Raw genomic sequence first — 26677 nt, 5'->3', positions numbered from 1 at the left:
TACTTTAACAGAAGTCTTACTTGAATATAAGGTCATCCACATCAGTCAGAGTAGCACCTATGCTTTTCAACAGGAGGTTGATAGAATGAATTGCAATCATTTCTTGTTTTCCTTTCTCTGATTCTTCACCTCCAGAACCCAAGGACAGACTCAAATGCAACTGAAAGAAAAATAATGTTCAATAAATGAAAGCTATAAACAAAAAAAATTACATACACAGAAACCAGATTTTCCAGATACAAAAATGTCTTTGAATTGGAGTTAATAGTGAAAGCTATTATTTGTCATTCTATACATCATAAAGAAAAACCCACTTATACAAGGATCCCTCAAAAAGTTCATGGAAAAACAGAAGTAAAAAATAATACAAATCTTTCCATAAAAGTTTTGAAGACCTTGTATCTGATTCTCAAGTACTTTTTGGTAAAATATAAATTGGTCTGTTCCAAAAATAGACTCTAATTTTATTCAAAGTGTTGTATAAATACCATTCTGTGCATATGGAGGAGACCAACAACTTAACAAAAATGGCATAATCATTTTAAGAAGAAAAACACACCAACTGGCACACAAGTAGTCTACCAGTCAAAATAATGGATAATCATTTATTTTTATCCAATTAAGGTAAATCACTTATGGCAACAGTTAACAATAATGATTACGTTATAATTATACCACAACAACAATTATCAATAACAATGAGATGGCAATTATGGAAACAATTAGCAAATTGTCAGATAAATTTTTAAAATAGTGATAAGGTTTTCAGCTTCCACAAACCCTCCAATTCAGTACTTAAACATGAGATTTCCACATTCCAATTTAGCGTCTACTTCATGCTGTATCATCATTAGTGCAACAGTGCAAGATGACACAGGTAAAAGATAATTCAACATGTAGAAAAACAGATGACTCTCCTTTCTCATTCTGTCATTCCCTAGGCATTTTACCTAACCAATATACCTCAAGTAGAGTGGATTTGGAGCAAGGCCAGGGAAACCTGGTTATTGGGGTTTTTTAAATGTGTACTTCTGCCCATGTGCAAAGTCAGGGAGTATTGGGATCCAAGAAATGTAAGCTCAGGTGGACAAAGATCTAGCCCCTCCCTAGGGTAAAGTTGCCATGGACTAAGAAAATAATTGTGGTTCATAATCTTTATTATTCAGCTTCATGGCACAATTAACAGAGTGCCTAAGAATAGATAAATTATCAATCCTGAATAACCCCCCTAGATTATAAACTCATGAAGTCGTTTTATATCTCCACAGCAACTTCGATAATAGGCATTCAGTAAATATTTACTTAACTATTTGTTTACAACGTATTATTCAATCTCATAAATAATGAATTTTCAGTTAATAATGAGAATAAAATTGTGTATAGTCTATTAGAAGTAGAAAAGGAGGAGGAGGGGTGTTAGGGAGAAACTGGATAATGGACATAAAAAATAATTACATTTTGTGATGATGAATATGCTAATAATCTTGATTTGATCATCACACGTACACAAATACTGATAGTCAACTCTGTACCCCACAAATATGTATAATGAATTATAATATGTTTCAAAAAAAATATGGAGAAAAAAACCTATCACATAAAATAATGTCAGTTTTAAACCTGACATTAGGGATATGTCTGAGACTGCCAAAGGTCAATTAAAAATAGTAATTCCATTTTATAAATCCAGTCATTTAACTGAATGGACTGGTGAATGCAATTGAAAATAATGTGCTGTAAACAGTTTTTGAGAATGTAAAGGATCATAAATATTTTAGAGTTATTTAATTATAAATCTGGCCCATTGCACAAGTTTAGAGCATTATGGTTGATAGGATTTGTGAATTTACCTAGCAGTCACCTTCCCCCATAAAACAAGAAATGGGGAAGAGGAAATGGGTTCATGAAGTACAAAATCAGGCAAGTGAAAGGTATCCAATTTTCCACTCTCATAGTTACAATCAAATTTTGGAAGGGGGAAAAACACCACATCAACAGTATAATAGAAACTTCAGCATTTTCACATGCTGGTTAGGGCGCCCATTATAGCTTTCTGTTTAGACAGTGACAGTAGTTACAAAGTGCAACCAAAACATTAAACGTTGGTAAGACTGCCACGCTTAATTAAGAAATGCTTTTGTCAGCTTCTTCCTTGAATAAAAGGGTTATTAATTCAAGACCAGAGAACACACTCTGGTGGTTCTTCTGTGGGAATTACGGCTGTACATATGTTATAGAGGATTGTCTTAATTATTTCAATTAATCACACAAAATTCCCACCAAATATGTCACACAACAAATTAAAACCTACATTTGTACACAGATCCTTTCAAAGCTCTACAACAATTCCACTAAATTTTCAAAATAATAATTACAACAAACCTTAACAGGAGAAATATGGAAATGTTCAAAGAAACTAAGAATGGACATATCAGTCATTGAAGTCTCCATTAATTCTGTGTTCAGAGCATCAATATCTTGTTGGATTAACTTTGTCTGAAAAAAAAATAAATCAAGAATTTCCATTTAAATTTTTTTCTCTGCTACAATTAGTTCAAAAAATGGCTAATTTAAATTTTTTTAATTTTATAGTTTTCCCAAAAAATAAAAACTATTACCCTTTTTCTTTCAGCTTCAGGGTCAGTTGTTGGTGTGAACAGTGCAATAATAGCTCCTAGAAATCCCTGATCAACTCTTAAGGCCATTTCCTGAATGAGGACCATAAAATACCTAAGAAAAAGAATTTTTTAAAAGATAGAAGAGGGTTTCTATCAAGCCTTGTAATTTTTAATGTTAAAACTTTGATTTTAGCCAAAAGGCACAGAAAGATCAAAATTATGTTAATAAGATCAAAGTCTACATAGACTTTTATTAACATAAAAATTATGTAATAAGGTCAAGGTCTGCTTAGACCGAGAATTATTCACTAGAGTGAAAGCTTCACTCAAGATAATACTGCTATATGAAACTTAGCACTTAAAGTCCCAAATGCCCATTTATCATGTCACAGAAGAGGCACATACAACTAGGTGGCATGGCATATATTAACCAATTTTTAAAGTTCACAGCAAGTACTTTCAAAAACACAGCTCACAAAAATATATATGATTTATATTTCACTTACTATTTTATATTCTAATTGGAGTTACAAAGGGGAAAAGCTGGTTGAAGAAATTCTACACTTTAAAATATGTACAGACTATTATTTTAGTTTGAGGAAAAAAATTATTTGACCAAAAGTGGATCACTTTCAAAAAGAGTAAAGTTTATTTTCAAAATAGATTCTCATTTTAAATTCCTGTAGGCAAACAGTGGGAGTCTTTACTTACTTGAACTGTAAGACTTTACTGTATTCATTAAATCTTGTGATGACGCTCACATCAATGAAAGGTTTGGGCTCTAAGAGGAAGAAAGAACACAATTTTTAAAAAACCTCAAACTTTATAACTAGGTAAAACTAATGTCTACTTAACTTTTATAAATACAGTATACCTATATCTCAACTTAATTTTTGGTGTTTTACCTGAATCCAAAGCAATAGATTTTGGAGGGGCCACAGGATGAAATACGACAGGGAACATTGTACCTGGTAACTGACTATCAACCTGAAAGAAAACAAAACCAACTCAGCAATTTAAAATAGCCTAGACTTAAACTTTCAGTTTCAGAGACAATATTATAGAACTAGCCACTAATTTCATCATAATTAGGTATCTGCATGTATATGTGGGTGCTATTAGTAGTTTCACTTCTAATCTGTAAAATTTCTTATACACCTCAGCAATAGTAAACCTTTATATCTCATAACTGCATTAACATTGTACACCATTAATAAAAATAGTTGTACCTGTGGATCATGTGAGATTTTAACCCTCTATGGTTTAAATAAAATGTAAGTAGAGACTGAATATGAAAATAGGGTATAGGTAAAAAAAAGAAAAAGAACTAAAATGTCCAAAATAGTACTTACTAGTTAAAAGAAAGGTAGGGAGGTGGGATAATGGGTATAAAACTATGCTATCTATGCTAAGTGGATCACTGTACAGAATATGCATGTATTGAAACAACATACTAAGCTCCACAAATAGGCACAAACAAATGTTAAAATATTTTGGAAAAAAAAAAATAAAAGAAAGGAAGGGAGAGAGTCCAGGACAGAGGGAGGATGTAAGCATCCAAAAAGAACCTCCAAAAAAGCCCTGTTCTTTGCCATGAAGAATGATAAAGGAAAATCTTATTTGGGGATCCCATTACAAATTCAAAGGAACATCTTAGAATATCATAATCTCAGTGCACGATAACACTCTTGCAAGCTAACTGTTCAAATTAAATAATCTCAATAGTCACAAGGTCTTTGGACTTGGATTGTAAAATGTTGTTGAATCAACAGGATATGTGAGAGAAGGAGAAAAAATATACAAACAAAAAGAAAAGATACCAATTACAATATAAACCGCAACTTTGTAAAAAAAAAAAAAAATTCATTCCCAAGATTCCAACAGTGATTAGAAATAACTATTTAGTGGAAGATGACAATGTTACCTGAAGCCAGTACAACCTGGCCCTTAAACTTCTCTGGTGAGGAGACTGCTTAAATTCAATCTGAATTCCTGACAAAAAATCTCGTTTAATAGGGCACCGAACAGGGAGGCGCATTTCCATTGGAACTTTATTAAAATTGACCTGGAAAACAAGCACGTTTTTATGATGAGCTGGTATTAACAGAGTAGCTATTTCATTTTAAATATATGTTTACTTATCAAATTGAAAGAGAGAGGTGTCTTTATCTCTGTGTCTTACCAAAAGATCTAAGGTGATCTACACTTGAGATCTTTGAAGCAGAAGTATCACTTCTCTAACAAAGTCATTAGGAAAACAAGAAAACTGTGAAACCTTTCAATTATGGCGTCTGTACTTTTAAAAAAACATGCTTTACATAAAAGAAAACTTCAACAGTAATGGATAATTCCAGATAATTCTTAAAATTTGTCTTGCAATGGAAAGCTAATAGCTTTTTAATGACTGACACTAATTGTATTCTTTGTTTTTTATTTAAGCATGGCCAACAGTGATGGGGATGGATGAGGAACCTAACTGGTAACCAGTGCAAACTCAACGATTTAGACACCAAAGATAAATAGTAACCAAACTGCATGACTGAACCAGAGCAAGCCAGAAATTGCAGTCAAACTTCTCAAGGCTTCTTAGAGCAAAGGTGACTTTTAGTTTTAACTGTGTAAAAGCCCATGTAAACCATACTTTTATTTATAGACGCCTACCCAGATCTAACAATCATTCACGTTTAATGAATTTAATTGAGCGCGGGGAGGGGGGGGGGGTTCATCAATGAAACACATAATTTTACACAGTCTTTATTTAGCAATATATAGGTATTATTCTAAATATAAAAGAAAAGGTTTCAATAAACAATCTTAATTTCTCCATAATCCTACTGAAAACCAAACAAGTTCCATGAAACTATCAGATTTGTAAACAGAACAAATTATAAAATTCAGAAGGGAAACATGTTTAAATCCTATTTCATAGTATATGATTTAATAACAATACATCCAGTACTAGTAATAAATGTTTATTTACTAATAAATAAGGTAATTTCTACACTCATATCTTTACTTGGACATTAAAATTTTACTTACTACCAACACCACCAACAAAATATACATATAAAAATCAAAACAAAAAATTTTGGTATACCTCAAAATTATTGTCTAGCTTAATCCAGTCATGGTCTCCTGATACTTGATATTTCTGATAGGACTGTTCCAATAAGATTATCTGCTTTTGACTAAAAGGCTTCCATTTCTGTTTTGGTTTCATCTCCCAAACAACACCAGAACTAAAATAATTCACAAAGAAAATAAAATCAGGAATGTATACTTAGGTTCATGGAACTGTTATTCAACTCCAGATTATTGCAACTCTCTATATCCTATAAAAATTATATTGATACAAGAGATTTCCTATAATACAACTATATCTGTGTTGCACAAATACATAAAGGAAAGGGACAGGAGAAAATATTTTTCTATCACACACTGACATCAATAAATCAATTAAGGAATTGGCAAACTTTTTCTTCAAAGAGCCGTACAGTAAATATTTTAGGCTTTGCAGGCTGAGTCAAAATTGAAGTTACTACATACGTACTTAGATAAAGAGAGAGGATAAAAAAACTTCCATAAATTTTTAATTGATGAAATGTAAAATGTAAACATAACAACAGAGTACAATTTTTAAAAACACAAGTCTATTAGTGAGAAAACACTTTTTGTGAGGGTGACAGCATTTCACCTAATTAATGTTCCTTATTATCAAAATCTATTGCAAATGCTCATCTGTTAATGCTGGTCTATGAGCTTCTTTAAAAATGTCATTTCGCACAAATAGGTACTGCCAAATACTGATATCAATCTAGGAGAATATTATTTTAATTGAGCTTATATATCACTTAAAAGGCATTTATAAAATTTTATTAAATTCTTCTCTTGATATTTGCCAGATAGCGTATTGATACACAGCAGATCATTTCCAATTAAAGATAAAGCTCCTCAATTGCACGAATAGTCTTTGAAATGTAGAAATTTCCTTTGTGTTTGCATTGAGGTCAGATAAAATGTTGCTGGAACTGAAGGTGCATGTCATAAAATATCCCCTCCAAATATGTGTGAAAGTGAAGATCTTGCTTCTTGTTTTAACTTTGGACAGCACATGAAGTATATAAAAAAGCTCAACATTACTTGTCATTCAAATGTTAGTTGTCAAAACAACTTAACTGCAGTATAAGTTTGATTTATCAGTGCTGTTTTGCCTTCTAATTTTAGGTTGAAATTCGTTAAGAAACTTTATTAATTCTGCAGCAAAAGCTAATTTCCAAAGCCAATCAGTGTTCACTAGTAGCAGCTGAAGGTAGCTCTGTTATGAAAAATTCTAATCCTGGCCCGAAACTCAAAAAGAATAAAAAGTTACCAGAGTAAAGCCACTAAACTGCTGTGTGGTAAGACAAGTCAGGACACTCAGGGCTATTTCTAATAAAAATTCACAGAACTGATACTGGTTGTCCACAAGGCTGAATGAAATTCACTGTTTGACACTCCTGGTTTGATAACACGTATATTCAAATATTTTCCACTAAGTACCTGCTGACAAATACAATGAACATAGGTTTTAAACACGTTACATTTTCACTAGTTTTGTGAGTTTTTCCAACTAAGTCTTCTTCTGCTCCAAACATATTTTTCCTATAATCAGTCATAATAATTCTTAGAAGATTACATTTCACGTTGTACTGAATTAGTATTTCTTCAACCTGTTTGAAAACATTCTTGCCTGTAGTTGTTCTAGGCAGACTATTCACAGATGCTAATTCTTCAGTCACTTCAAACTCAGCACTGACTTCTCAAATATACAACAATATTGGTAACATCTGTTGACTCATCAAGAGACAAATAAAACCATTCAGTTGTCATTTCCCTTTTTTTTAATTGACTATAGATGTTGCCCTGAATGGCCTCAATTCTTTAAACAACTGTTCTCACTGAAAGGCTAATGGCCTTAAACAAGTTTATTTTCTTTGCCCACATTTCTTTAGCTGCTGAATCAGACATGATTCAATTAACTCACTATTGGTAAAAGGCTTTCCTTACTTGGTTAACAAATGAGTCACTCAGAAACTTACTTTGGTTGCAGCCTCATTTTTGTCTTTTATTTTTGTGAAGAAATTCTGCTGTGATGAGGTATTCAGTCTTAAATTTTCTAATTCTTCTAACCATTGCTCTCCCATGATTTGGGAATGTTGGGATGTATGCTTAGTTTGGAATGTCAATGTGCACTGCATTATTTTAACACACCTATAATGTCTTAACAAAATAATGCTTTACAATTTAATTTGATAAGATAATCCACATTCCATTAAGCCCTAAAAGGGCGACAAAGTCCACTTTCCTCTTGAATGTTGCAGTATAGCAGTATGTATGACACTCAAACATTCACTGTGATTTGTAGTGCAGTGAGCAATGATGCAGAAACAGCCATAGACATGTAAAAGAATAAATATGGCTGTTCCAATAAAACTTTGTTTTATGGGCAACCAACTTTGAATTTCATAATTTTCATGTGTTACAAAATATTCTTCTTTTAATTTTTTAGCCATTTAAGGATGTAAAAAAATCATTCTTAGATCAAAAGCTGTACAAAAACAGACAGTGGGCTATATTTGGCTAACAGGCCATACTTTGCTGACACTAATTAGAGAATACAGTTTGCATAATGATAAAATAGCTTGCTGATATTACTCAAAAAGTGTTAACAATGTCCTCACTATACAATGTATTTAGGGAATACCAGTTAATAAAGGTACTTAATAAAATATCTAGTATAAATTATATAAATCCAGCACCTATTCATAATAAAAACTGAACAAACTAGAAATAGAGGGGAACATCATCAGCTTGATAAAGAACATCTACAAAAATTTACAGCTAGCATCACACTTTATAGTGAGAAACTAGATGATTTCCCACTAAGATCAGGAACAAGGCAAGGATGTCCACTCAAACCACTCCCATTCAACACTGTACTGGAAGACCTAGATAACACAATAAAACAAGAAAATAAAATAAAATAAAAGGTGCACAGATTGGGAAAGTAGAAATAAAGCTGTCTGTTCACAGAGGACATAATTGTCTATAAAGAAAATCCCAAAGAATCAACAACAGTAACAAAAAACGCCTATAACTACTAAGCAATTATAATAAGGTGGCAAGATATAAGGTTAGTATATAAGTCAATTGCTTTCATATATGCCAGCAATAAACAATAGGAATTTGAAACTAAAAGCACAATACCATTTACATCAGCACCAAAGAAATGAAATACTTAGGTAAAAACAAAATCTACCAAAATATGTACACAATCTATATGAGGAAAACTACAAAAGTCTGATGAAAGAAACCAAAGATCTAAACAGACAGCTATTCCATGTACAGGAAAATGAAGACTCAAAATTGTCAAGATCTCAGTTCTTCCCAAATTGATCTAGCCATTCAATGCAATCCCAATAAAAACCCCAGCAAATTATTTCGTGTACGTCAACACTGATTCTAAAGTTTATATGGAAAGGCAAAAAGAGCCAACAAAACATTGAAGGAGAGAACTGATAACTGGAATTGGAAGAATGATAGTACCAAATTTCAAGATTTAATGTAAAACTACAGTAATCAAGACAGTGTGGGATTGATGAAAGAACAGAGAAATAGATCAACGGAACAGAATAGAAAGCCCAGACATACACCCAAACAAATACAGTCAACTAATCTATGAAAAGGAATAAAGGCAATTCAATGGAGAATAGTGTTTTCAGCAAATGGTGTTAGAACTGGACATCCATATGCAATACAAATCAATCCAGACATAATGCTTACACAATCACAGAAATTAACTCAAATTGGATTATAGACTTCAAATGCACACAAATTATAAAACTTCTAGAAGATAACAGGAAAAAATCTAGGTGACCTTGGGTATAGAGATGACTTTTTAGATATAACACCAAAAGCACAATCCATTGAAAAAAAAAATGGTGGGCCGGCCTGGTGGCGCAATGGAGAGTGCGCCGCTTGGGAGTGTGGCGGCGCTCCCGCCGAGGGTTCGGATCCCATGTGGAGACCAGTTCCCACTCACTGGCTGAGCGTGGCGTGGGCGCAACACTGAGGGTTGTGATCCCATTGCCGGTCCCCGGTACAGGCGCGACACTGAGGGTTGCGATCCCGTTACCGGTCAGTAAAAAAGACAAAAAGGAAAAAAAAGAAAAGAAAAGAAAAAAAAAATGGTAAGTTGGACTCTGCCTTGGATTGAATGTACCCCCAAAACTTGACCCCAATTGTGACAATGTTAAGAAGGTGGGAAATGCTATTGTGGTGACTGAAAGGTGGGCCTTGAAGAGGTGACTGGATTGTGAGGACTGTCCCCTCATGAATGGATTGATCCATTCTTGGATTAGTGGGTGTGGTTCTGAGGGCTTTAAAAGGACAGCGCATGCGGTGCTTTCTCTCTCTCTCTCTCTCTCTGCTCTGTCATTTTCTGCCATGTGAGACCCCTACATTGCTGTAAAGCACTACCAAAGAAGACCCTCATTAGATGTGTTCCTTGGACTTTGGACTTCCCAGCCTCTGAAACTGTAAGCAATAAATTTCATTTTCTTAAAAATTACCATGTTCTGTGTATTTTGTTATAAGCAACAGAAATGGACTAGTATAGACTCTATTAAAATTTCTGCTCTGAGAAAGAAAATGTTAAGAGAATGAAAAGACAAGCCACAGACTCGGAAAATATGTTTGCAAAACACACATCTGATTAAAAACAAACAAACAAAAAACTGGTATCCAAAATAAACAAAGAACTCTTAAACAAAAATTTAAATATAGGCAAAAGGTCTGAACAGACAGCTCACAAAAGAAGATATACAGATTGCCAAAAGCATATGAAAAGATACTCAATATCATGTCATCAGGGAATTGTGAATGAAAACAATGAGATACCACTATATGTTTACTGGAATGGCTAAAATCCAAAACACTGACAACACCTAATGTTGGCAAAGGTGCAGAGCAACAGGAACCCTCATTGCTGGTGGGAATGCAAAAGGGTACAGCCACTTTGGAATACAGTTAGTTAGTTTCTTACAAAACTAAACACACTCTTACCATAAGATCCAATCATTCTACTCCTTGGTATTTACCAAAATGAAGTGAAAACTTATGTCTACACAAAAACCTGCACACAAATGTTTATAGCAGCTTTATTCATAATTGCCAAAATGTGTAAGCAACCAAGATGTCCTTCAATAGTTAAATAGATATACAAACTGTGGTACATCCATACATGGAATATTATTCAATGATAAATAGAAATGAGCTGCTGAGCAATGAAAAGAAAGGGAGGAACCTAAAAGCATATTTCTAAGTGAAAGAAGCCAATTTGAAAAGACTATATGACATCCCAAAAAAGGCAAAACTTTGAAGACAGTAAAAAGATCAGTGATTTCCAGGGGCCCTGGGAAAGGGAAAGAGAGATTAACAGGAGACTTACAGGGGACTTTTAGGGCAATGAAACTTCTCTATACCAGTATGATACTGTAATGGTAGATATATGTTATTATATGTTTGTCGAAACTTATAGAGTGTAAAACACAAAAATTGAACCCTAATGTAAACCATGGACCTTAGATAATGTGTCAATATTAGCTCATCAACAGTAACAAATATATCACACTATTGCAAGATACTTTATACTCAATTTTTCTTTAGACCTAAAGCTGCTTAAAAAAATGAGTTGTTTTTTTTTAATTATATGACTGACTTATTTTTCCATTGAAGATCAGATTTTATTAGATGTGTACCATGTTAGGAAAAAGATAATCGAGTTCTTTTAGATAAATATTTAAAATATCCTTGTAGTACAAAATAGATGGGTGGCAAGACGGCCAACTAGAAAGGTCTGGCACTAGCCCTCTCCACCACAAAAGAGACCAAAACAATAGAACTACAGAATTACTGGGCCCATAGCCACAATATCCCTGCCCAGTGTCACCCACCCCAACAAGAAACTGCCAAGGGACACACCACCTAAGCTAGAAAGTCACCCTCATACAACTTCAAGATTGAATACAGTTGAAGAAGTCACACAAAGACTGCATTATCATACTCACCCAGAGTCAAACCAAAAACATCCAACCTGTCGATATAGAACAACTCTACAGAGATTGAATACAGTTGAAGAAGTCACACAAAGACTGCATTATCATACTCACCCAGAGTCAAAGCAAAAACATCCAACCTGTCAATATAGAACACCTCTACAGGAGAGAGTTTAACTACTCTTAAAAGAAGTGACTATACCATGAGATGCCCAGACATCAATGCAGAGATACAAGAAGTATGAAAAAATAGAGAAACATGACATCCCTGAAAGAAGACAATAATTTTCCAGTATTGAACCCCAAAAAACAAGAAACCAGTGAAATGCCTGAAGAGGAATTCCAGATGGTAATCTTAAGGAAACTCAACATGAGGCAGGAGAAAAAAGAAATCACAACAAACTCAGAAAAACAATCCAGGATATGAATGAGAAACTCAACAAAGAAATAGAAATCATACAAAAGAATCAAGCAGAAATCCTGGAAGTGAAGAATGCATTCAATGAAATAAAAAAAATACAATCAAGAGCTTAAGCAACAGACTACAACAAGAGGAAGAATTTCTGAACTTGAAGCCAGGCTTTTTCAATTAATTCAGATGGACCAAGAAAAAATTATTTGAAAAAATGAAGAAAGCCTACAAGATCTATCAGACAGCCTGAAACATACAAACACGCATACTATAGGTGTACCAGAAGGGAGAGAAAGGAAAAGACATTGAAAGCATGTTTAATGAAATAATAGCTGAAAACTTCCCAAATACTAGGGAAGATATGGTCTTCCAGATCCAAAAAGCTTAAAGATCCACAAATAGATTCAACCCAAAAAGGTCCTTCCCAAGACACCCTACAATCAAATTGTCAAAAGTAAAAGACAAAGAAATAATTCTAAAAACAGCAAGAGAAATGCATCAAATCACCTATAAGGGAATCCCTATCACAGAGTTCTCAACAGAAACCTTACAGGTCAGGAGAAAGACATGATATATTCAAAGTGCTAAAAGAAAAAAATGCCAGCTGAGAATACTATACCAGCAAAGCTATCTATCAGAAATGAAGGAGAATTAGTGTCTTTCACAGACAAACAAAAGCTGTGGGAACTCACCACCACAAGACCAGCCCTACAAAAAATTCTCAACTATCATCATGAGTACACAGGAAATAATAAAAACCTATAGTAGAACAGATATGCAAATGGTAAAGAGAAAGAAACTATCTTTTCACTACAAAAAACACCAAACATCAAAGAGAAATAATAAAAGGGAAATAAAAGAACAAAAGAAATATAAAATAACCATTAAAAAAAAATTTTAGGGCCGGCCCGGTGGCGCACTGCTACAGTGCGCCGCTTGGGAGCGCGGCGACGCTCCCGCCAAGGGTTCAGATCCCACATACAGACCGGTTCCCGCTCACTGGCTGAGCGAGGTGCGGGCGCAACACTGAGGGTTGCGATCCCGTAGCCGGTCCCGGTCCGGTACAGGCGCGACACTGAGGGTTGCGATCCGTTGCTGGACACGAAAAAAGACCAAAAAAAAAAATTTTTAAATGGCAAGAGCAAGGCTATATCTTTCAATAACAACCCTGAATGTAAATGGATTAAATCACCCACTTAAAAGATATAGACTGGTTGAATGGATTAAAAAACTAGACCCAACTATACATTGCCTGCAAGAAACTCACTTCACCAGTAAAGACAAACAAGACTAATAGTGAAGGGATGGAAAAATATATTCTACACAAGCAGAAACCAATAAAAGAGCAGGAATTGCTATACTTACATCAGATAAAACTGACTTTAAGACAAGAACTGTAAAAAGAGACAAAGAAGGACATTATATAATGATAAAGGGATCAATGCAGCAAGAAGATATAACAATCATATATATACATATGCACCCAACATCAGAGCACCCAGATATATAAAGCAAATGTTACTGGATCTAAAGAGAGAGAACCCAATACAATAAAAGTTGGGGGTTCAACATCCCTCTCTCAGCATTGGACAGATCATCTAGACAAAAAATTAGCAGAAAAATATTGGATTTAAACTGCACTTTAGGTCAAATGGACTTGGCAGACATTTATAGAACATTTCATCCAACAACTGCAGAATGTACATTCTTATCATCACACAGATCATTTTCCAGGTAGACTATGTGTTAGGCTGCAAATCAAGCCTCAAACTTAAAAAGATAGAAATCATATTATGTATTTTTTCAGACCACAATGAAATAAAACTTGAAATCAATAACAAGCAAAACTTGAAAACTATACAAATACATGGAAATTAATCAACATGCTACTGAATTACCAATTGGTCAAAGAAGAAATAAAGCAGGAAATCAAAGAATTTCTCAGAACAAATGAAAATACAAGTACAACATACCAAACTTATGGGATAATACTGCAAAAGCAGCACTAACAGGGAAGAGTATTGCAATAAATGCTTACATCAAAAAAGTTGAAAGATCACAAATAAAGAACCTAATGTTATATATCACAAGGAATTAGAAAAGCAAGAACAATCCAACCCCAAAACTAATAGATGGAAAGATATAATCAAGATCAGAGTAGAATTAAAGAAAATAGAGACCTAGAGATGAAAAAAAAATGATACAAAAGATTTATGAAACTAAAAGTTGGTTTCTTAAGAAGATAAACAAAATTGACAAACCATTAGCTAGACTAAGCAAGAAAATAAACCACCCAAACGTCAAAAATCAGAAATGAAAAAGGAGACATTACAACTGATTCCACAGAAATACAAAGAATCATGAGAGACTATTATAAACAGGTATACACCAACAAACTTGAAAATCTGGAGGAAATGGATAAATTTCTGGACAGATACAACCTACCATGACTGAACCAGTAAGAAACTGAAAACCTGAACAGATGAATAACAAGCAATGAGATTGAAGCTGTAATCAGCAGTCTCCCAACAACAAAAAACCCAGGACTGTATGGCTTCACTGCTGAAGTCTGCCAAACTTTTAAAGAAGATTTAATACCACTCTTTACAAACTATTCTAAAAAATCAAAGCAGAGGGTATTCTCCCAAACTCATTCTACAAGGCCAGCATCATCCTGATACCAAAACTGGACAAAGGCACAACAAAACAAGAAAACTATAGGCCAATATCCTTGATGAACTTATATGCCAAAATTCCCAACAAAGTACCTGCAAACAGAATCTAACAGCACATTAAAAAGATTATACACCATGATAAAGTGGGATTCATCTCAGGGACACAAGGATGATTCAAGGTACATAAATCAATAAATGTGATACACCACACCAACAAATTGAAAGAAAAAAACCATATGATCATCTCAATAGACACAGAAAAAGCATTTGATAAAATCCAACATCTCTTTATGACAAAAAGTCAATAAATTAGGTATAGAAGGAATGTATCTCAACAGAATAAAAGCCATATAGGACAAACTCACAAATAACAATATACCGAATAGAGAAAAGTTGAAAGATTTCCCTCTAACAACAGGAACAAGACAAGGATGCCCATGCTCACCACTATTTAACATAGGATTGAAAGTTCTAGCCAAAGACATTAGGCAAGAGAAAGAAATAAAGGGCATCCAAATTGGAAAAGAGGAAGTCAAATTTTCCCTGTTTGCAGATGATATAATCTTACATATAGAAAAACCTAAACTTCACCAAAAAACTCCTATATCTGATAAACAAATTTAGTATAGATTCAGGATATAAAACCAATATACAAAAGTAAGTAGTGTTTCTACACACCGAAAATGAACTAGTAGAAAAAGAAATCAAGAAAGCAATCCCATTTACAGTAGCTACCGAAAAAAAAAAAACACTTAGGAATAAATCTAACCAATAAGGTGAAAGATCTCTACAATGAAAACTATAAAACACTGATGAAAGAAATGAAAGAGAACACACAAAAAAGGAAAGACATTCCATGCTCATGGACTGGTAGAATACTACCCAAAGTGATCTACAGATTCAATGCAATCCATATAAAATACCAACGACATTCTTCACAGAATAGAAAAAAACAATCCTAACATTTATATGGAATAAAAAAAAAGACCCCAAATTGCCAAAGCAATCCTGAGCAAAATGAGTAAAGTGGGAGGCATCACACTACCTGACTTTAAATTATGCTAGAAAGCTACAGTAACCAAAACAGCATGGTACTGGGCATAAAAACAGATGCTTGTACAAATGGACCAGGACAGAAAACCCAGAAATAAACCCACATACTTCAGCCAACTAATCTTTGGTAAAAGTGCAAAAAATATACATTGGGGAAAGGACAGCCTCTTCAAGAAATGGTGCTAGGAAAACTGGATATCCATGCATGGAAGAATACAAAAATCTACTCAAAATAGATTAAAGACTTAACATAAGAACTGAACTATAAAATTTCTATAAGAAAGTACAGGGTAAATGCCTCAGGCCACAGGACTAGGCAAAAATTTTATGAATAAGACCTCTAAAGCACAGGCAGCAAAAGCAAACATAAACAAATGGGATTTTATCAAACTAAAAAGCTTCTGCACAGCAAATGAAATGATCAATACAGCAAAAAGACAACCTACAGAATGGGCAAAAATATTTGCAAACTACACATCTGACAAGGGGTTAATATCTAGAATACAGAAGGAATTCAAACAACTCAATAGTAAAAAAACAAATAACCTCATTTAAAAAAAGGGCAAATAACCCAACTAAAAAATGAGCTGAACAGACATTTCTCAAAAGAAGACATACGGATGGCCAACAAGTATATGAAAAAATGTTCAACATCACTAAGCATCAGGGAAATGCAAATAAAAAACATACTGAACTATCATCTCACCCCAGTTAGAATTGCTGTTATCAAAAAGAAAATAACAAATGCTGACGAGGATGCAGGGAAAGGGGAACCCTCCTACATTGTTGGTGGGACTGTAAATTAGTGCAGCCATTATGGAAAACAGTGTGGAGGTTTCTCAAACAACTACAGATAGAACTACCATATGACCCAGCAATCCAGCATTTACCCAAAGGAATAGAAAGCATCATGTCAAAGGGATACCTGAACTCCCATGTTTATCACAGCTCTGTTCATAACAACCAAGATATGGAACCAACCTAAACATCCACTGACAGACGACTGGATAAATAAAATACGGTACATACGCAAAACGGAATACTATTCAGCCATAAAAATGAATGATAGCGTATGAAATAAAAAGAAGTTATATCAAAGAACAAAACAACAGAGAAAATTGGATCTATATGTCTAAAAAATGATTTTCATATTTAGTTTAAAAAATATAATACTGAAATGTATAACCAACAGAATATATTACTTACATATACATAAATGTATTAATACTATATTAATGGTAGGCATAATACCATTTATAGAACTCAGTTTTTCAGGTGTTGTACAACATGCATTACATATGTTATCTCTTTATTTATTTTTTTACCTAATTTAATTTTACTTCCCTAAACACATGATTATCAACAGAACCTATGCTGGTTTGTACTTACCATCATGTTAACCATTCCAACCATTAGCTTCCAAAAATGAATGAGACTTTTACCAAATTAAGCATGGTTAAAAAAAAACAAAATAAATATTCCAACATTTTTCTTATACATATATGAACAGAAACAGAAAAAAATAACTTCCCATAAATATTACAAAGTTCTAAATGACCATCCATTAAATATTATGTATTCATATCAAATATCAAATACTACATCCTGTATGAACCTTTTTTCCACATTTATTTGTGTTGGCTTCCCCTGACCCATGCCAGTTTCTCCAACCTCTACTGCACAAAACAAGTTACCTCTTCCTCTGTATGAGTATTTCCAATGAACATCTACATAATTCTTAGTAGCATTTCTCCATGTTTTTATAATTCATTTTTAAACATACATACAAACAACAAAGAAAGAAGAAAACGATTGTAATGAGTACTGTGAAGGCAAAGACACTATCTTAGTCATCTTCCTACCTTTGGGACTTTTCAACCAGCAATTCAAACAATTATTCAGTAAGTTTTACTGAACAAATGTACAGTATATCAAATTCAGAACAGGTATCTATTTATTCCCATCAAATAGGGTATCATAAACTCAATGCCTTTTAAAAATTTCTGATGCCTTATCTTCCTTCTTGCATACCTGGTTATCCCAACATATGAAACTTCCTGCTTGTTTTCATTGTTGACCAGTGAAAGCCCAAGACTGTGCAGAGACAAGGTTATCTCCTGATCGGCCTGTTCCATTTCTTCTGCCTGCAGTGCTTTGGAAACCAAGGCAACATCATCTGTGAAAAGCAAAACTCTCTGGCGCCCATCTAGGAATGATACCCAGTGTATCTGGATGTTTGCATCATATGGAAATTGTCCACATTCATCCTGGGGAAAAGAAGTTTTCATTAAATCTACATGTAATTAGTTTTTATGACATAATGTTGAACTATAGAAACAGAAAGATTAGAAAAGTTTAGAAGATGACATTTTTTTTTTTTGTCTTTTTCGTGACTGGTAAGGGGATCACAACCCTTGGTGTGGTGTCACCCGCACCACGCTCAGCCAGTGAGCGCACCGGTCATTCCTATGTAGGATCTGAACCCGCGGCGGTAGCGTCGCTGCGCTCCCAGCGCCGCACTCTCCTGAGTGTGCCACGGGGCCGACCCAAGATTAGAAAAGTTTAAAATGTGACTATAAATTGGAAAATTCTATCAAAATGACAAAGTTATAATCTATTTTAAAACACAGTCACCAATTTTTTTCAAATAATGACAAAGATTAATAAGGCTTAGTTTTCTTATACTTTAGTTTGAGTGCTCAAAAGACACTGAGCAGAAACAAGAGTATCCTTTGGTGGCACCAATGCCAAGAGATGATTACTTGTCTCCAAGCTGGAGAACAGAATGGTTCAGAAGTTTATTAGAGAAGTAAATTTAAAAAAAAAGAAAGAAAAGAAAAGTAACCTCAGGAAAAACTAACCTACTTTATTTTTATGTTTTAATAATTTATAACAGAACAAATATTTATGTAAATCACATTGCCAAATAGTCAAACTATGGCAATCAATTTGTACTAAGTTTTACTGAAAATAGCCTTCCTGGCTAAAGGTTTCATGTAACACTTGAAAATATGAAGCTTGATTTGGTCAGTGTTTTCAGAAATTAAAATCATAAATTAATAATAAATTCCTCCTCATTCTGGGCTTAACAAAAATGTAACAGTTCGTTTCAATAGGTAGTACAAGTATCTCTGTGCATTTTTCATGCTATCCTTTCTTGGAAGGAAAAAAAAACAAATGAAGGATGTCACCAAGAGAATAGAAATAGTTGAGTTTTGCTGCTGTTCTTTAAAACTTATTATTGCTGTTAAGGTATGTTATAATATTTGGTCAAAGCAGCCTGTCCAGTTTTTTCTTTTACTCTAATGTGAGATTATGAGGTGACTTCAAAAAGTTCATGGAAAGATTTGCATTATCTTTTAATTCTATTTTTTCGTGAACTTTTTGAAGTACCCCTGTACGTTTTCAGACACATATGAAAAAGGTAAAAATCTCTCTTTGTAAACTACAAAATGTGATATGTATCTTAGTTCAATCTCGGTTCTTATTTCAATACTGTACTCTCTGGCTCTATTTGTTTTTCATCTATTTGATCTGCTAAAAATTAAACTAGGTATGTTAAAACAACCCTAGGCAATTGTGTTTCAGTTAACCTCCAGCATTTTAAGTTTTATCTTTTGATGCAATGCTATTCACTGTGTGAAGGTTCATAGTTATTACTACTACTTTGTCATTTTATCATAATCTATTTAATAATTTTGCTATGAATTACAGTTGGTCAGAAATTAAAATCAACAACTTTGCTTTCTTTTTTCTTTTGTATGCCTGTTAAATCTTTATCATCTCTTCGTGCTTATAATTATCTGTGTTAGTTTGGGTAAGACAGTTCTCTTATAAGTAGCACATATAGATTAAATTAACTAAGTGTTTTTTTAATAGGAGAATTTAAACCACTTTCATTTAGTGACATAATTGATGGGAAGCACGGTCTAGTAGAAAAAAAATCATGAACTCTGAAGTCAGACACACCTGCTTTTGAGTCCCAACAAGCAGTCCTAAATTCCAATCAAAACAATCAGTGATAATATATGAAAAGTACTTTTTCATACTTTCTTATGTTTCCTTCTTTTATTATAAAGGCAAAGTTTTCTTTACTTTCACTTTCTCAATTGTTTTGAAATTCCTTTTCACTGATTTTAGTTCTACCAATTGGTAGCTTTTTTAAAAAGGCATAATTTTTAATCTGTAATTTCTCTAATTAAAATTTAGAATTAAGTGGTACATATATATAGTATGCACAGAAAACATCATTTTCCCTCCCCCCCCCGCTTATTTTGTTGCCTTTGTCTTTTATTCACCTTGCTTTCTCCTACTGCATAGCTGTCATATCTTTATAACTTGGTTGAGAATGCCAGGCATGCATTTTGAAATTTTTCTTCTGCCTATAGTAGAAAATTTTTCAAAGGTATAATCGCCCTCTGAATCTACAGGATAATGCTACATTTTTCTTGTGAAGTATTTTTTCATAAACCTCATGTTGATTTCTTTCTATTTATGTACACTTAAATAAGGAAAGATCTGTTCAGACCTAGTGCTTACCAACAATGTACAGATTTTTTTGGAACTCCTTTGTCATGTCCACTTGGGCCTGAGAACTTCCTTCTCAGATCAACTTAGTGGACAAGAAAATGGGCAATTTCCTTGCTTCTAGCTCAGTTTTCAATACCTGGCAGACTATCTGCTGACTGAGGTAATATTATCTGCTTTCCAATCACCTGGCTTTCTAATACCAATTAGAGGAGAAACATTAAAAACTGAAATTGCTGCACATACTGTTAGCAAGATTCTTTCTGGATCTGCCTCTATAAACAAGACCTCCACACCCACCTCCAGAATGTCACTGTACTTCCTCTCCAGTGTCTGTATGCTGCTTACTGGGAGTTGAGATTGGCAAGTAGTATTAACATGTGAGGAGAGAAGAAATAGTACCAGATTGTACAGACTGACTCCTGGTAGAGCTCCCATGTCTCTAAGTATCAGAATATCACAGAATTTAAGTCTCTTTCTTCCACTTATAAACCCTTAGAGTTTCTCTGTTGTAAAAGTAAAGCACAAGCAAGCCAACAGAGTTCCATCAAATTGTCATCATAAAAATCACTCCAAGAATCTTGCAACAGAGGAACTATCGGTCTCATTTTTCAAAGATCGAATGAGTCTTTATTTCTTTTAACAGGTATCTTGGGGGAATACAGGACGGGATAATTCAGTCACTGTTGGCCAATTACCATTTTAAAGCAAAAGTCAAGAAAGCCCTTCTAAGAACTGGCATTATCAGAGAATGGAATATGACACTATATGAAGACTTTCATCATAAAACACTGTATATTCATAAAGAAACTGGATAATCTACCACTAATGCAGGAGCAATTCCTGTATCTGGTGGGAGGCTGGTAGATGAATTTTTAGTCCCCTTCCAGAGTCTAAGAAATAACATATATGACTAATTTTGCTACTTAAATATTGTTAAAATAAATATTTCACCAAATTTCTTATATGAGATTATTTGTATATTATCAGACTCCACTAATTAATAAAACATATGGCCTTACTTAGAAATACAAGCCTAAAAACCTCACAGATAACAGTGGTATAGATATGTTCAAAATAAAGTTGTTTTTCATTTAGTCTTAAAATTCCATCCTTTTAAAAAAAGTAAATAAAAAGATGGGTTTTTTTATCTTTACCAGGCCGGAGCAGGATGGAGGTCTATTTTTTAAACTGTAAATAAGTCATTTTGATCGATCTAAAATAAAATACTGCAATCTAAACTCCAAAAGTAACTTTTTCTGAAAATACTTCTAATTCGTTTTTAGTTCAGTAAGGACAAGGATGATTTGGTGAAGCTAACTTGTCTAGTTTCCTCACCATCGAGCAACTCATATAACACTCATTCACATCAAATGATACCTTTAACAGACCATGCTCCCCAACATTTGCTGCATATCTCCATGTAAGTTTTCTGGTACCAGTAGGATCGGCCCAGGCAAAAAGTCGAGCTTGTCTTGGCAGCAAGTCTACTTCTTCCTGTGACCCACTAAAACACAATCAACACGGGGAAGATTAGAATATCCTGACCTTGAGAAAAACAGACCTGTAGTTTATTGAGAAGATTGGCATAAAAGTTCTATGAAATTGTCTTAGTTAATAAAACACAAATCTGCCTAAAAATAAGTACCCTATATTGTCCAGAAACCTAATGGTTTTGAAGCTTGGAGAAGCTTCCTTTCTGAAGCTGCCATATACTCTGAATTGATTCAGGCAGAATCATACCAATAGAATTCACTAAAGTAAACAGATGGGTACAACAGAGTCAATTTGTAGAAACGGCTGTGAATAGTAAACAGCTTTAGTAGAAGAACATCACTCAGTGCTTAAATTTAAACTTTATCAAATACAACATTTACGATACATGATAGGTCTCACACAAAAAAGGAGAGTCCACTCAATTACTACTCAAATTGTGGTCTGTGGACAAGCAGCATCAGCATTACCTAGGGGCTTACTGGAAATGCAAAGTCCTGAACCCCACCCTAAACCTACTGAATCAGAATCTGCATCTTCACAAGATTCCTAGGAGATTTTAAAAATGATCATTAAAGTTTAGGAAGTATGGGTCCGTATAATATAAAAAACATTCCAGAACACTGAAAAAAAAAGGTAATACAACTAGTTTTCAATCCTAATCTGTGCTTTTTTTTTTTTTTTTTGTCTTTTTGTCTCTTTTTTCGTGTCCGGCAACGGATCGCAACCCTCAGTGTCGTGCCCGTACCGGAAACGGGATCACAACCCTCGGCGCTGCACCCGCACCTCGCCCAGCCAGTGAGCGGGAACCGGTCTGCATGTGGGATCCGAACCCTTGGCGGGAGCGCCACGGCACTCCCAAGCGGCGCACTGTAGCAGTGCACCACCGGGCCGGCCCCTAATCTGTGCTTTTAAATCTTTCACTGGATTCATGCCAGGAGAGGTAAGAATAGGAAAATATCCAAGGAATTTATATAATACATGTGTATGTGTATACACATAAAATTATTATTATTATATATTTAAGGGCTTAAAGCTATCTTTTATACCATTAAACAATGGCATCATTCAAGCCAAATGACAGACCAGGCAAGAACCACAAAATTCCTATTCGCCTACTCCATATGTTCAACACCACTATCTATTCACTGTCCTCTCATTTAACCTTCTACCACCCTAACCCAAAAAACTAGATACAGATTTATAGCATGAGATTCACTGAGTATTACCAGATTACAAAGGAAAGATAATACTTAAACAGGTTAACAGTCCCTTATCTGCAATCCTGAAATTTAAAAAGCTCCAAAAGTCCAAAGAGTTTTCTGTAAGTTTGGTGTTAAAAGTCATTCAGCAGCAAAACCTGATCTGAACTGATGTGAGACTATTAATAGTTTCCATTTATCCCACATGGTGTGAATATTCATAAATTCCTGCAGAAATATTAGTATGTTTGATTACAGTACAGTCTCAAAACATGCCAAAGATATTAGTAATAAACAGCATGAGCTTTATATTAACCTTCTAAAATCTGAAAACATTTGAAATGTGAAACCCGGGTGTTTCCCGGAAGGGACTGTGGACCAATAAAAGCAAATCAGATTTTCCATTAACACTTTTTTCATACCTCTGTTTATATGTGAGGACGTCCCATGGTGTATGGTTTATTATCAGGGCAGGTGCAGATCCCTCATGGTAATCAGAAAAGGTTATGACAGTTGAATGCTCAGCAGTGTTTACATCCACCAAGATACCCCCATTCTATTATAGAAAAAAAAGTATGTTTAACATATTGTTTTAACCTGTACTTAGATATTGAATTTCAATCAGCTAAGAAAACAAAGCTTTTGTGTTTACATAAGCTCTTACTGAAAAGCAAACTGGCTCTGATCTCTTACAAATACATGCATGGCATTACATGTTAATACAGTAGCACCTTCAAATTATTACCATTATATTTTTACAGCATGGTTTAATGAAATAATCAAAGACATTTTCTTTTAAAACATGAAAACTTACCAGATCTTCTAAGCTCAATAAAGTGCCATTATCCTGTCGGTTATAAAAAAATGGTTTGGAAGATCCTTCACAGCCCACCACTCTCACACACAGTTTGCCTGACAAATTTTCAGGCCAAAATGGAAGGCACTGAAAATATAAAAGTTAATATCAATCTTAAGACAATACTGTGGTATAAATAAGACATTGACTAGTTTTCAATTCTAAATCTGATCTTCATTAATTTATTACTGTTTCTTAAAATATTCTCTTCACATCTAAGATTATTGACAATATAATGATTATGAAATCTAAGAAACTTCATCAGAAGAATACAGATAGATTAGTTTATATGTACTTATAGTATAATTACAATATGAGAAACTGAAGAGCCTGCTGATTAAGAATGTCTCAAATATCTTGAATTTTTAAAAACTACAATCTTAATAACATTTGCTTCTGTGCATATCCCCTTTTAATTAATTAATGCACAATGAATTCCTTCAAAGAGTATCTTATCCTAGATAAACCAGAAAGACAAGTGAAGGTAGAGGAGAGAACATCAAAGACCATTCTGGAAGTCCTGACACTATCTTCCTAGCTGTTTGATCTTAATCAAACCACACAGTTCTTTGAGCCTCAGTTTTCTTATCTATAAAACTAGGGTTTTAGTTCCTAATATAAGACAAAATGTCCGTCTGTTATCCAATACCAGGTAAATTCTATTTCTGAATAAAAATACTACTGTTAACAAATCCACATCAAAGATAAAAACTAATAAGCATTTATTTGTTGCCAAGTCTACAGAGATCATTCTAAGTGCCTTGAAAAGACCACGTCTTTTAGAGCTCTAAATTCGTTTGTATTGTCATTGGAATCTTTCCTTTTCAGCCATTTGCTATGTTTTTTTTTTCCTTTTTGTCTTTTTTTTCGTGACCGGCAATTAAATTCGTTTGTATTGTCATTGGAATCTTTCCTTTTCAGCCATTTGCTATGTTTTTTTTTTTCCTTTTTGTCTTTTTTTTTCGTGACCGGCAATGGATCGCTACCCTCAGTGTCGCGCCCGTACCGGACCGGGACCAGCAACGGGATCGCAACCCTCGGTGTTGCTCCCGCACCTCGCTCAGCCAGTGAGCGGCCGGTCTGTATGTGGGATCCGAACCCTCGGCGGGAGCGCCGCTGCGCTTCCCAAGCAGCGCACTGTAGCAGTGCACCACCGGGCCGGCCCATTGCTATGTATTTTTAAAAGTAACTTTATAATCTTTTTTTTTTAGATATACCAAAGAATGGAGGAAGGAATGACCTTCAGCTACCCTAAAGGTCAGCTGGCTTCATTGAAAACTCAGTCATCTGTCCTCTTCCCTCTTTCCCTCATTCTCTTCACCTCCTCAAATCTTACTGAGCCTGCAAAGTTTAGTTCATATCCCACTTCTGTGAAACTTTACCTTTTGATCTAGACCACCATGATCTCAACTACCAATCACTTTACTGACCTTGGAAAAGGCTGAAACTCAGTCTCCTTTTCTGTAAAGTGAGAAGGCTGAATTTTAGTTAATTCTCAAGGAAACTTCCAGCTCACCTATTCAAAATTCTACAACCACCTATAACTTAGCATATACTATCTTTTTCTCCACATAGTAGTTTATATGACTCTCAGGCTCTTCCAACAAGATTATAGCGTCTTGAATATAGAGACATTATCTTGACTATTGAAACAATACATAGTACATTATCTCTATGTCCTTTTCACAGTACATATCCATATTCTACCCATATAAAGGCACTCCAAGAAGTTCATGGAAAGATTTGTATTATCTTTCAATTCTATTTTTCCATAAAACTTTTGAAGTACCCTTGTATAGGAAGAACTACAGAACAACTGTTAACCATCTAGACTGAGCCAGTGGTAAATATCAAAATTTTTCCTCTTTTTAACATAAACTTACAATGTAAAAGAAAAATCTTTCAAAGCTAGCTGTCATATTTCAACACATAAATATGATAGCAAAGTGAGTATGACAAAGAGGTACATACAATTCTTATTTATATGACAATATTTATTTGTATATTTTAGGAGCCAATTACATAAAAGAAAATTCTTACCTCTGAAGAACTAATATAGCTCCATTTATTAGTTGGCATTGAGCCATCAGATGCAATTTCACCAACTTCTAGTTCTAATGATGACTTGTTTGCAATGGTACAAAAGGGAGTCAGAGTGACTATTCGAGAAAGATTAAAACTGCTCATTTTAATGCTAACACCGACCTGTGGAAAGGATATAAACATGCTTATTTTCCAGTACTTCATTCAATCCCCCACAGGCTACTTAAAATATTTTAAAATAAGAATTCTTAAATTAACTACTATAAGCCATATTCCACTACTGATTACCTTCTCACTAAGAAGAAAAATTTTGGTCCCTTAGTGTGGTTCCATCAGAAACCAATTCAAGAAATATCAATCAGTAACTTAACAAATGACAACTTACAATGACAGATTTAATTTGTCAAGTATGGTTTACACTTTAATATTCCAAACATAAATTGCTTTATAAATAGCATAGAGGCTCAAGTTTTACTGCTTTATTATCTGTTCTTAATAATAAAACTTTCAAAGCAGGAATAAAACAGGTCAACTAGCATCAGATTATTCAAATTTTCACAGTAGTGAAATCTAAGATTTAAGAAATGTTTTGCAGGGGGTGGTATGGAATGCGGATTCTAGTATACTGTGAATATTTACCAAGTTGCTCACTTGGATAGATTAAACTCACTGTCTTTAGACAAATTCAGGTTTTGCTTTGAT

At 34.1% G+C, this 26677-nt stretch overlaps 1 protein-coding gene across 1 annotated transcript in view; it reads right to left on the bottom strand.

The window, feature by feature from the left end:
* The window catches only part of LOC103597245 (vacuolar protein sorting-associated protein 13C), a gene marked incomplete at its 5' end in the record, with an annotated part of 69778 nt that overhangs the window by 24025 nt on the left and 19076 nt on the right, over positions 1-26677 (bottom strand). The window contains 12 exons of the mRNA XM_008581066.1: positions 21-160; positions 2383-2496; positions 2619-2730; positions 3330-3399; positions 3524-3605; positions 4543-4683; positions 5716-5857; positions 17885-18120; positions 21761-21887; positions 23499-23632; positions 23891-24019; positions 25973-26137. Coding sequence (XP_008579288.1) covers positions 21-160; positions 2383-2496; positions 2619-2730; positions 3330-3399; positions 3524-3605; positions 4543-4683; positions 5716-5857; positions 17885-18120; positions 21761-21887; positions 23499-23632; positions 23891-24019; positions 25973-26137 — 1592 coding nt within the window. The remainder of the gene's footprint in view (positions 1-20; positions 161-2382; positions 2497-2618; positions 2731-3329; positions 3400-3523; positions 3606-4542; positions 4684-5715; positions 5858-17884; positions 18121-21760; positions 21888-23498; positions 23633-23890; positions 24020-25972; positions 26138-26677) is intronic.

Source organism: Galeopterus variegatus, unplaced genomic scaffold, assembly GCF_000696425.1.
Source record: "Galeopterus variegatus unplaced genomic scaffold, G_variegatus-3.0.2 Scaffold2249, whole genome shotgun sequence".
Classification (NCBI taxonomy): domain Eukaryota; kingdom Metazoa; phylum Chordata; class Mammalia; order Dermoptera; family Cynocephalidae; genus Galeopterus; species Galeopterus variegatus.
Note: the sequence above shows the minus strand (reverse complement) of the source record. Positions and strands in the feature narration are given on the sequence as shown.